Source organism: Zeus faber (assembly GCF_960531495.2).
Source record: "Zeus faber genome assembly, chromosome: 2".
In the NCBI taxonomy this organism is placed as follows: domain Eukaryota; kingdom Metazoa; phylum Chordata; class Actinopteri; order Zeiformes; family Zeidae; genus Zeus; species Zeus faber.
This window is the reverse complement of record NC_137189.1, coordinates 40,413,836-40,426,631: the sequence shown is the minus strand read 5'-3', so window position 1 is coordinate 40,426,631 and position 12,796 is coordinate 40,413,836. Positions and strand designations below refer to the sequence as shown.

Genomic DNA, 12,796 nt, shown 5'->3' with positions numbered 1-12,796 from the left:
ACACACACACACACACACACACACACACACACACACACACACCACACACACACACACACACACAACTAGTCACAACTACTCTCTTTACAGTACTCTAGTACGTTTTCACCTGTAAAAATACTTTAATTCAAGATTCATTCTGGCATTAAAAAGTGAAATTCAAGGATGAACGCAAAACAAATATAAAAAAATGTATTAATTTTAATATAAATAAAATATAATGTCTCATTGTCTATTACACACATGTCAACTTGGAAAGATTATGTTTCCTCCAAATACGCCGGCTGAAAAACTAAGGTTTTTTTTAGTAAACTACTTATAATATGCAAGTTAGTACTTTGCAATGGTATTTGGTAGAAGTGCTAATATTTGTAAACAAGCTGTAAACTTTTATGCATTCTATTTTTTTAACTTTATACATTCGTTCTTTTTATAATGTGTTTCTTTGCACTTTGTCTTCATGCTTTTTGTGGTTTATGTGATGTTATGTAATTTACCTCACCGCCCCCCTGATTGAATTACATTTCAGCTCCATAAAATGTAGCGCAATGGTTTGACATGGGAGACAGCAATAAACTTTATAGATTAATTCATTTTTCAAAGGGCAAACTATGGGAATGTGGCACGAGGCGCACGCTGTTCTACAACAACATGAAGACTCGCTCGTACAACACTAATTTATTGTGTACACCCGTAACTAAATGTCCTTTCACATTTCGCAACACCTGAAAGGTGGGTGGGTATTTGAAACGTATGCAACCAAAACTAAACGCTTTAAGAGTGCAAACAAGGTGTGTAAGGACGAGGGAACACAATAGATCTGATTGATAGGGGGTGACTCCATAAGGCCACCTTGGGTCAAGAGTGGGGAAAAAAGGGTGTTTCACGGTGAATGGCTGTGTCTGACTGATGGACACACATGCAGCACAAGAAGGACAACAGGTTAGCCGGCTGTTGTATTAAAGGAAAGCTGGTATTTGTTTTAAACCAAAGCCTTTATTTATCCAAAATCATTCGGGGTCAACCTCAGCGACTGGCATCAGAGTATTTAAAACCTAAAACCTGAACGGCTTCGGTCGCGCTGCAATCTGGAGTACAATGGGGCAATCAAGAACATGGAGAACCATGACTTACCCCCTTGTACTCCAGATTGCAGCTCTCCAATGATTGGAAAACAAGGTTAAGGTTAAAAATAAATAAATAAAAAATACCCAAGTGTTCCTTTAACGGCTTTAGTAGAGAGGACAGGCACACATTATGGAAGTAGGGGTTACGGAGAAACCAGTGCGTAGGAATAGCTGTTAGCATTTAACAGCTAAGAGGAAGCTAGCAGAAGCGAGGGGGTTAGGGACACACCGTGAGGAAGTCAGAGACGGACAGCGAGACAACGGCAAGTCGTGAGCGACGCTAGACCGTCCGTCTTGGGGACTTACTGACGCTGCTGCATACAGACAGGCAGTACTCCTCCGATTCAAAGTTATTCCTGTTGCCGCCGCAGCCGCCGTAGATAAACTGGGCACAGCGACCCTCCTGGCGGTCAAAGTACCAGCGGGGCAGCATGGCCCGGCATGGACCAGTCTCCGCGCTGGCCCAGCATACCTCTGGGAGGACGGACACACACACACACACACACACACACACACACACACACACACACACACACACACACACACACACACACACACACACACACACACACACACACACACACACACACACACACACACACACACACACACACACAATAATTTTCAGCGGCTTGTTTATCTGGTCACCCGTCTCTACGTGATAAACTCAGCAGCAGGGCCTTTTCTATCCCAGGGACCGTTTCAGGGAACAGGAACTTGGTTTCCGGTACTGGGGAACTCAAAGACTCTTTTCCGCAGCAAGAACTTGGTTTCCGAAATTGGTTCCACTTGGATAGTCCGTGGTCCTGAATGAGTCCTCGCCAGCAAGGTCGTACTTTTTGGCAGAACGGGAACCACTGGGGCTGGAGATACCAGTAGAATACCCCTAAATAGCCGATTCTGCGCACCCTGTTTTTCCAAAAAACGGTTTAATACCGCGTTCAGTCAGAGTAAAGAAGACCAAAGATCAACAGCATAACTGCTTCAACTTCCTGTTTGCTGCGTTGTTGTTGTTGTGGTAGTTTCATCCCGTGCCAAAACGATGTATCGAACCTGACGCCTACACAATTGACGTGTACTGGTGGGTTAGCTCAACTGGAAGTCAACCACGTCCATGGAGAAACCGTGTGACGCGGCGTCGACTTCCCGCCCCCTAGCCACTGAAACCGGAGCGATGGATAATGAGAAATGTCAAACTGTGATCAAACTCGTCGGCATGAATTAACTAAACTAACCTCATTAAAAAGTCTCCCAATGCCCTCTCCGCCCCCACGTCCCCTCCCCCCTCCTCACCTCTGACGACCTCCCCCACGGACTCCGTGGTGGTCGTGGTGGTGGTGGTCGTCATGGCGACGTTGGTGGTGGGCTCCCCCTCTTCGTCGTCCAGGTCGTCGAAGGTGTTGACGATGCCGTCGTTGTCGTTGTCGTCGTCGTCGTCGTCCACGTCGCCCTCTGCCTGCTCATCCTCCTCCTCCTCCTCCTCTTCCTCCGCCGCCACCACCGTCACGTCTTTCTCGCCATCTCCGTCCTGGTCGCTGTCCAGCGCCGTTGCCTCCTCCTCATCATCATCCTCGTCCTCCTCGGCTACTACTTGCTCACGCCTCCCCGCCTCCTCCTCCTCCTCCTCCTCCTCCTCCTCGTCGTCCTCTGTGACAGCTGGTCTGGCTTCCTCCTCCTCCTCCTGATGCGCCGGCTGCACCGGGTCCAGTGGTTCCTGCACCATGCTGAAACCCAGCGCACAGAGCGGCAAGTCAGAGTCTGAACCACACCAGACACACAGCTCTTTTTATTTGTCGTTAGCTGTCTGTGTGCAGATAAATATAGATCGCGATATAGATAAAAATATATATTTAAAAAAAAAAGCTAAAGACAGTACAGACAGAGTTTGGGATAAACAGAGAAAAGATAGAGAGAGAGATACAAATAGACAGACAAACGGTGTTGGATGGGATGATGTAATGGGTTTGGATGCAAAAGCGGAGATGGAACGAAGACGAGGGAAGGTGTGTGTGTGTGTGTGTGTGTGTGTGTGTGTGTGTGTGTGGTGGGGGGGTAATGAGAAAGAGAGATGGATGGAGGGAGGGAAGGGGGGGGTCCCAAAGGAGAGGCAATGATAAAGGGTGAAGGAATCTCAAATGATCATTATGTCCCTGCCAGAATGCAATCGAGAGGAAAATTGCATTTGAGGGCGTGTTTAAGTGTATTACGGTCGTCTCTCATGGGGACATTTCTTGGAACGCTTTATCATGCGCACGCGATGCTCGTGAGGACAGCTCTAGAAAAGTGTGTGTGTGTGTGCGTGCGTGCGTGCGTGTACCTGTTGTCGGAGTAGTCGGCCTCGGCCCCGCCCCACCAGACGTCGGAGTCGTCCTCGTCCTGCTCGGCGCTGTCGGCGTCGCGCTCGGCCTCCACCGGGCAGCAGACAAACTCCACGCCGCGGAAGCGGTCGATGCCGCACGGCAGCAGCATGCCGTAGTCGTGGAGATTCATGGTGCGGTCGCCACATGACTGAACGAAGCGACGAGAGAGAGAGAGAGAGAGAGAGAGAGAGACAGCGAATTACAGAGTTTGAGAGTTCTTACAGAGAGTTCTATGCAGCAGCGCGCACGCATTGAATGTAACGTAAGGCGGCAAATGTTGTGTTTGAAAATTGTTTCACATACGCCGGAAACAAGTGAAAATAAATACATCTAAAGTAAAAAAACAGGCACTTTGCAGCGCTGTCTGGAGGAGCAATAAAAATAACTCCCCTCCAATTCTCTGAGTTAAGTGTACGTTTTTTCATTTTGCATACAAGTAAGAAACTAAGGAAGTAGAACCCAACCTGAGATCGAATGAGATTATGTTATATATTGCTATATTTAATCACAAGATTTGCAGACAGAGAGGGGAAGTGAGACCGCGAGTGGTTACTTGCCAGCTCTGAGCGGAGGGCTCCCTCTAAATTGCACTTAAACCGTTTCAATGCTCAGATTGTTCCTGGCGGATGATTATTCTTTTTTAATCATCCGTTATCAATGTCAAATCGCGATCGATGGAGTCGATGACCGATTGCCGATTTAATCGTAAATCTGCCCGAGCCTACTTTATAATAGTGAAATCTGCCTCAACACAAGTGATGGAAAAACACCTAAATTGGATTCCATTTATTGCGAAATTTCGAGCATCGGTTTAAAATTCCCCATTCAGTTTGGACGGAAATGTACAATTGTGGAATAAGATGAATTCCACAAACTTGCCGTGATCAGCTCAAATAAACGTAATGGGGTGTGTGTGAGAGTTGTCACAGCTCACCTCCTTAGCCACGGTGTGCCAGTGCAGGTGGCTCTCACACTGGTCCATGCGCTCCTGGTGAAGGAACTTGCACTTGTCGGGTACGAGCAGGGCGTCGCTCACAAACTCTCCGACTGCGGCGAACAACAGAAAAGAATAACAGTGTGACAAAAAAAAAACAAACTAAAGAAACACAAACCCAATCCGCCCACGCGCAGCCCCGGTGTTGCAAACACATCGGTCAAAGAGATGTATCGGCAATCAGCGCTTTCCTCATAGCCTGGGCGCGTTTCGTTTTTTTTCCCCCTTCTTCCCTATTTTGGTTGCAATAAAAGAGGGGAGTAAAACAGTTATCCTTCTTCCTCCCCCCATGTGATTACATGCTACACGTAGGCTGATTTAAAAGAAAGCCTTTTATAGCCAGCGCTGGAGCGGAGGGGAGGTTGTATAACGGCCATTACGAGCCTTTGAGGGCGTCCGGCACTGCGGTTACAGCCGCTGCGCTGCCGCCTCGCACCCACCGCTCCCAGGTAATCACACTTAAGAACACCCTCTTGGATAGCGCTGCAGTCGTAACGGTGAGTAATAGAGCGCAAGCGTCCATCTTTAATACATGATGCTGAGCGTCTACATGAGGGCCGGCTCCAGCCGAGCGCCCCCCTGGAAGCTGGATCCCTCCCCGTGGAACCCGGGCGTCTCTGGCCTTGTCATTGCGACACATGTATCATTGACTCTGTACTGACCCCTGAAAAGAACTGCTTGAACGTCACTAGTCTACATGATTGATCACGATTCAGGAGGCCACGGTGCGATTATGAGACAATAGTCGATGCGTTTTGGTGTTTGATGTCTAAACGTTCTAGAAGTGAACAGACATGCTGTTCTGTAATGGTCGACATGCTGTTCTGTAATGACAGGGATGTGTGGTAGGGGGCAGGATTTCATGATTCGATTCAATCCAATCCAATATTGATGAGGTATCTAGCAATACAATTCTATATCAATGTGTTGACATGTTACATATAATGACAATTTCAACCAAATTTTCAGTGTACCCCGTGACATCAGAAAAATATACCATGTGATCATTTTCCAAGGTTTGTCCATCTTCACTCGTAGCGTTAGCTTGGCTTAGTTCCAGCCTAGTTTCAACATACACACATTGTCTATTTACATTCACCATCCATCTGGCTTAGTTATATTTGATACATCCAACAACTGCCCGGCCCCCACAGATGAACACACACTCACCCAGGCAGCGGTACGGCACCACAATGTGGAGGTGACTGCGACACGGCTTACGACCCCTTTTGCACCAGTTGTTGATGCTGATGGGCTGGTTGGCCTCCACCACATTGGTGATCTGAAGCTCTGGGTACACCTACAACCACACACACACACACACACACACACACACACACACACACACACACACACACACACACACACACACACACACACACACACACACACACACACACACACACACACACACACACACACACACACACACACACACAGTTCATTTCATTTTTAATACTTGTATAAAGGAAATGGGCCAGTAGCTCATCAGGTATAGCAGGTTGTCTCGGAATTTAAAACGTTGCCGGATTGATTCCCAGCTCCTCCTGCTAGCGTGCTGTAGTGTCCTAAAGCAAGACACTTAACCCCTAATTGCTGATGGCTGCGTCCATCAATGTATGAATAAATGTAAGTCGCTTTGGACAACAGCGCCTGCTAAATGAGAACGTCAATGTAAAATGTAAATCTGCATCATTGAATGGTTTTTGAGAAGCTGTAGTTATGATTCCATCCAATGACATCGAAATGTTGATTGGAGGAGAGAAAACGGATCGTTTCAGCGATCACGTTCTAAATTCACATTTTCTTCTCTTCCTGGTGCAGCTCACCGCTGCAGTGTCTGTTGGGAGAAGATACTGAAACGACTTTGGCGGCTTGCTCTGCGCGGTGCCAGGAAGAACATCCAGCGCTGTGGGCTGCTATCAGCCAAAGCACCATCTTACCAGAGATTATACCTCCTCCTCCATCAGCCGTCATCCTGTTCACCCAAACCAACGGTTTTTCTAAAAACACCCCCTCCAACCCTCCCGTTTCCGTGACTTTTCCAACCTGAGTCCTCCTTAAGGGGCCTGGGTTATAAAAAGACAACATTTGAATCAGAGGGACCAGAAACCAGAAAGTGGCCTTCTCAAAGCACTTTGGTCCCTGAAGCAATGATGGCAACGCCTCATCCCAAACACTACAAATCTAAGTTCCCAGATGTATTAATCGATTCTACTTCTATTAACTAAGGCGGCCATCTGGTCCCATGCTCAAACACTTTACCAGGGTCATTTGGTTGGACAATTGCCAAGTTGCCCTGGGCAACTAAATTATGGGCAGTGTCCACCACCTTGTACAGTGCGGCTGCCTCGTGGTCAAGCGGCGGGGTCCACCACGCCAGTCTGTTAAGAAATCAATGATGATCACACTCAGTTATAACACGATTGAAATTCGGCAACCATTTTGTCAGTCTTGACAACCAAAAGCTGACTCTGGTGGCCAACTTGGCCACCAATTCTAAAAGGTAATCGACAAGCCCTGTTTTGTACCAAACATTTCCAACAGATATATTCGCACACTTCCTTGTATATTTATGCTGTGGGTGGCTATGGGTGTAGCCTTGTCAGAGATGACGCGTTGGTTTGGCCGTGTGTAGCGAGGATCAAGTTGTACAACAAAACCAATATTATATTTTCTCTCTTTTAAGAGGGATCAGATTCTTACTTTTCCCCCCTAACCTCTGATATCCGACCTACTACCATTTTGCATCACATCGGCCCAGTACAGATGCTGGATAATGGATTGCTGACATTATCTAACTAATAAAGTTATAAATCTCTTGAAGAAATGTCCTTTGATTATCTCGACAACTGTTTACCCGATGTACTTCACACTTGGCGGGTGTATTGCTGGGGACAGAGGGACGTGCAGTGTCAGATTTGGTGCACTTTGGACACGCGTAATATTAATAAACTTTGAATAAACAAGCGAAAAGCGAACCGCTCGCCAGGGCTTCATGGCTCTGCTTCTCAGGTCTGTGCAGCAGCTGGGTGGGGCTCTCGGGCTGCAACTGAGTCACTTATGTCGGCGGTGCAGCCCCAAATATCCATGTTTTTTCGTGGGAGAAAGAGTGTATTTCCCCAGGTGTATGTCTTGAATCAGGTAATAAACAAAACATGTAGTCCCGTGAGAAACAGTGCATTTCCCTGGTGGTTTTTCACCACGAGTCGTGATTTTCACGACTGCGACCCGTGCATGCAGCAGCCCAAGTCAAGAGTGTCAAGTTGTTTGGATGAGCGGACAGGCACGTTTCAAACGCACCAGCGTTTCGTCAAATATGCAATTCCATCTTCTCCGCGGTTTCCAATGCATATGCATACGTTATATATTCCCCTTTGGGAGTGACTCCAGCGCCTACGCATCCATCTCGCGTTGCTTCTTACCTCCTGGCAGTACTGCAGGATGCCCTCCTTGGTGCCGATGCAGCTCTTGGTGCCCGAGGGGTCCGACTCCCACTTGCCGCTCTGCACGTTCACATGCATGTTGAGCTTGCCGCAGAACATGGCCACCTGGGGCTCCGCCAGCAGCCCCATGGAAACATCTGTGGGCACCTGGGACGGGGGCAAGGGGATGGGGTTGAGGGACGGGAGAGATAAAAAGGTGAAATAACACCGGCTACGTGAAATACATTGAGCACTTCAATCTGGAGGGGAAAAAAAAGAAAAAAGAAAAGAAGAAGTAATAAGGCTGCAATTAAATTTTATGACTATGAGGTGGGGGAGGGGGTCAGAGGATTAGCATATAATAAGATGGAGTTTAATGTGTTTTAAGAGAGGGTAAGGGGAGGGAAGGGAGGGATAGAGCGAGATGAAGGAGGGAATAAGCAGGGGGTGGGTTGAGAGAAGGAGGACAGAAGCTGTGAGACGATAATATGAAAAACAAGCACCGAGGGGCGATGCCCCCCCCCCCCAATCTTCTCATGCAAATGCATCCATCAACACCAACGCTGTATTGTATGCAACCCATGTGTGTCCACGCAAACTACACTTAAAAAAAAAAAAGAGATCAGCATTCGTTATCTTTTAACGTGTGTAATTAAAGATCAAACGCTTGCTGGGGAAACTCAGCAGGAAATTACAATAATAAACAAAAAAAAAGACAATTCTGACGGAGAACAACTAGGGCGACACACATACTCCATCAAACAATGCGAGAACGTAAAAAAGGGACTTTGTGCATAATTATGCCCATAAATTTCAAAAGGCGCGAGTGCAATGAGGTTATAAACCCCCCCAATTGATGCGCGCGTTCATCAGTCTGTCAAAATGTCGAACCAATTGGACTGAGACATAATGTGTCTGAGTATGTGCACGGTTTGGCATGAATGTATAATGGGTTAGGTAGAAATGGCGTAATATCATAAACAGGACACATCTGTCTTCTCGTCTGTTTCTTTGCTTGAAGGGCAGCTATTCTGCTCCTTTTTACACAAGTTAATATAGCTCTCTGAGGCCCCCCACAACATGTCTTTGTAGTTTGTTGCTGAAAATGCCAATATTTACATTATGCATTCGAACCATTCTAACGAACCATGACTCTACAACCCTCTTCATCCAAAACGGGCTGTTTAAGTGGGAGGAGCCACCCTCCCAAGGCCCAAGGTCTGTGAGCCAATGGGTTATGGGCACAAGTTCCGGGTTCTGAGAGTCAATGGCGTTTGAGCACAGCTTCCGACTTTCATTGCATTTACTCTGTACCTTTCACTTGTTTCACCTTAGCAGTCGACCAAAATCTGTCTCTAAAGAAATTTGCTGAATCCAGTTGCTGAATCTTCACTCATATTAGATCTACAAGACCTCATTTCAAAGTTTGTCCCGACTTTCGTCGCTGTGTTTCGTGCTTGTGGAAGGGGGACACCGCACTGCGACGCACCGGGACTCTCGGACATGGGGATTTTTTGTTTCACGTAAACGTCGGAAAATAAAATAATATACATCTTTAATACAAACACACCATTTTTATTGTTTGTTGGGGAAACGCACGGTGGATCGGATGGAGTGGATGAGCATATATAGAATTCCGTGACGAGCTGACATCAGCTTGTGCTCAGAGTAGAAAAAAAAATGTTGCAAACCGAGTGTTTAGCTCACAGCGATTACTTTGTCATTAGTTTACGTCATTATTTGACACTATGGCCATGTCTAATTTGAACATCGACACTGTTACATTAATATATATGACAGAAAATAAGGAAAAGCATAATAGGCCCCCTTTAATGGGTGATGGCATTAGTGCTGTCAGAATCTTTACATAATCGCCCAATCACAATTATTTGAGTTAATCACACTAATTTTGTAACATTGTCAGATTCGCTAATCATATGCTTCCATCCAATTTTATAAAAGGGGGGATTTTCCGTCAGTTAGGGCTGCGGCAAATTAACTGTCGTCCCAAATGTTTGTTCCAGTATTCATGGCTTTTCTTCATAACGTGGATGTATTTCATTACACATTTATAGTTGCTCGAAATAAACATAAAGGACAATTAAGCTGTTAACTGTGATTGTTTGCAAGCTGGAATTTCATGTTTGTGAGTAATGCCTGAGTGGGCATTAGGCTCGACTATCGACTCCACCTAATCGCTACTGACAGTTTTTTTTTTGTTTTTTTAATCCACCAGGAAAAATCTGACCGTTGAAACAGTCTTAGTGCAGTTTTCCATGTTCTGAAACTGGAGCCGAGAGGAAGAGCCAGGGAGAGGGGGGCGGAGGCTCTCGCCCTCTCAGCGCTGTTGAGAAACTACTCTATCTAAACCAATTTCTATCTCACTTCCCCTCTACAGTCCCGTACAGAAACTTTGAGGAAAAAAAGGAGGACATGGACCCCCAGCATTTATTAGGCATTTTGCTACTCTGGTCAAACGGAGCAGCACAGCGAGGCACCGATAACTGGGAGGAGATGCCGCGTTGGGACGCCCGTGATCTGCACTCAGTATGCAGATCTTGTGATATTAATATAGCCACATCAAATATAATCTGTTCGAGAAAGATTTTGATTTATTTTGTTTCCTTAGTTTCTTACTTGTATGAAAAATGTAAATAAATAAATAAATAAATAAATAAATAAATAACTCAGAACTGGAGCAGAGGTTTTTTTTTGGTTTGGTTCTCCTCCAGACAGTGGTGTGTGCTGCCTCCCCTGCCTGTCTTTTTATCTTAGATCTATTTATTTTGTTTCCTACATCTATAAAAACATTTTAAACACAACTAAGTTAAGGGACTATCCAAGTCCTTACTCCCTACTATTCCAAAAAGCCCTGTCGAGACACACGTCTCCCCATATATTTCTAACGCTGCCCCGCCAGCGATCGGAATTTTGCACGATCGCCCAAGCCTAGTGGACATGCGACACTGTCCTTCTGCATGGGAAGGTTTTGTGTTGAACTTCCCTCAGGAGAGGAGCAGGCAAACCAGTGAATGTCTGCATTGTACTCGCAAATAAGCCAGAACAAAAAGTGTGGGTTCAGGGAGAGGGAGGCGCGTGCACACACACACACACACACACACACACACACACACACACACACACACACACACACACACACACACACACACACACACACACACACACACACACACACACACACACACACACACACACACACACACACACACACAGGAGGGGGTTGTCAGAGACTGTTTCTGCTGTGTGCTCCTAATCTTGTTAATTGTATTGAAAACCCTGGCAGGCAAACAAACGTGTTTTTTTTGTGAGGTAGATAGCACACTTTTGTCCGACAGATTATATTCCCTCAAAAACCTTCGGTCTGAATTCACATTGGGAGTTGAGTTTTTGGGTGAATTGTTGCCCGGCAATTATGTGGCGTTGCTGGAAAGGCGCATAAGCTCGACTTTCATTCAGGTTCAACGAGACGTGGCAAATGGTGACAGCACAACACGAGTTACGACAAGACACGATCAAGCAACATGACAAACAACACCTTACGTCTGAGGTGAGAATTTCAAGGTATGTTTCTCACCATATCGTTCCAATCGTCAAAAAATAAAGGTAAAGGGACAATGTAAAAACACCCAAACAAGTGAGCTAAAAATGGGAAAATTCTTCCACAAACCGGGTCCTTTAAATATGCAACCCAGATGCTCACCTTGGGAAATAAAGCTTTATTTTCTGACAGCTGAGAAAATGTATATTTTGTTTGCCAGTTATGGTGTTAGTGATGTCCCCTGCAATACAGTGGGCAGTCTCCAGCGTCAATAGGCTGTGAGGACAAAAACAATAAAGGACTAAGGTGAGGAATAGCAATATCTGCACGTCTGCTTCCGATGGCCTTCTGGAATGTCACAGCACAATAACCGGGATGGTTTGCGTTTTGTGAATAGCACAATAGAGCCGACGGCCTTGTGGGTGATATAGCAGCAACAGGAGACAAAACAACAGAGAGGAATGGGAAACAAAAGCGGTGAAGTGGATTGCAAGACCTCTTTCGGACTGGATTTGGTGGGAATGTTTAAGATGAATTTACCAGGTGGCCATTATCAAAAATAAATGGTACATAGATATATCAATATAATATCGATATTGTGAGATGAGACTAGATGTCGTCTGGCATGTTGGTTATCAAAACATGGTGACATAGTTAAATGCTGCCTTTAAGGCTGCATTACAGTAAAGTAATGCAATGTTCTAATCAACGTGTCTACCTGCTTGGTTATAATGTCCATATTACAAATGTTTTTGACAAACATTTCACAAAAACATAGGGATAAAATATAGTCAAATTAGTGATCAAGGTATTTGTCCAAAAATATTTGATTTTGTCAATATCACCCAGCCCTATGTGACACCTGTCAATTAATATAGGTGTGGTATTTTTCTATCGTTGCATTGGTCTTCAATGTTTTTGTCAATGCATATTAAACATGAAATTTTCAAGTGTGAAAACGTACGGCCTCAATGAGCTTACCCACTACCCAAGTACACACACACATACACAAACAGATCATGTTACTGATCCTTGGGACGGACTTGGCGCCCACGGAAGTTCATGTCCTTCATGCACAGCCATGCAGGGCTAGAAAACCAGCAAGCATGAAAATCTGCAAATCCCCACATCATCCAACCCCCCACCACCACAAACACACACGGGTGTGAAATCCCTTCTTGCCCACCCCAGGCCTCCTCAATTCAAGCACATGGCATCTTAGGCCTGCCGTCTATTAGACCTGACACCCGGCCATCTGCACGACGCAAGCTTATTTAGAAGACCGTCGCTTTATTTCTCCACTGCCATCTGGGGTTGGAACGACATGCTGG

The 12,796-nt window shown here is 45.8% G+C and overlaps 1 protein-coding gene across 1 annotated transcript in view; it reads right to left on the bottom strand.

Annotated features, from left to right (window-relative positions):
• Positions 1-12,796, bottom strand: part of appa (amyloid beta (A4) precursor protein a) — a 48,429-nt gene that overhangs the window by 17,081 nt on the left and 18,552 nt on the right. The window contains exons 2-7 of the mRNA XM_080024498.1: positions 7,907-8,074; positions 5,652-5,781; positions 4,422-4,534; positions 3,445-3,635; positions 2,421-2,851; positions 1,434-1,601 (exon numbers count right to left, since the gene is read on the bottom strand). Coding sequence (XP_079880624.1) covers positions 1,434-1,601; positions 2,421-2,851; positions 3,445-3,635; positions 4,422-4,534; positions 5,652-5,781; positions 7,907-8,074 — 1,201 coding nt within the window. The remainder of the gene's footprint in view (positions 1-1,433; positions 1,602-2,420; positions 2,852-3,444; positions 3,636-4,421; positions 4,535-5,651; positions 5,782-7,906; positions 8,075-12,796) is intronic.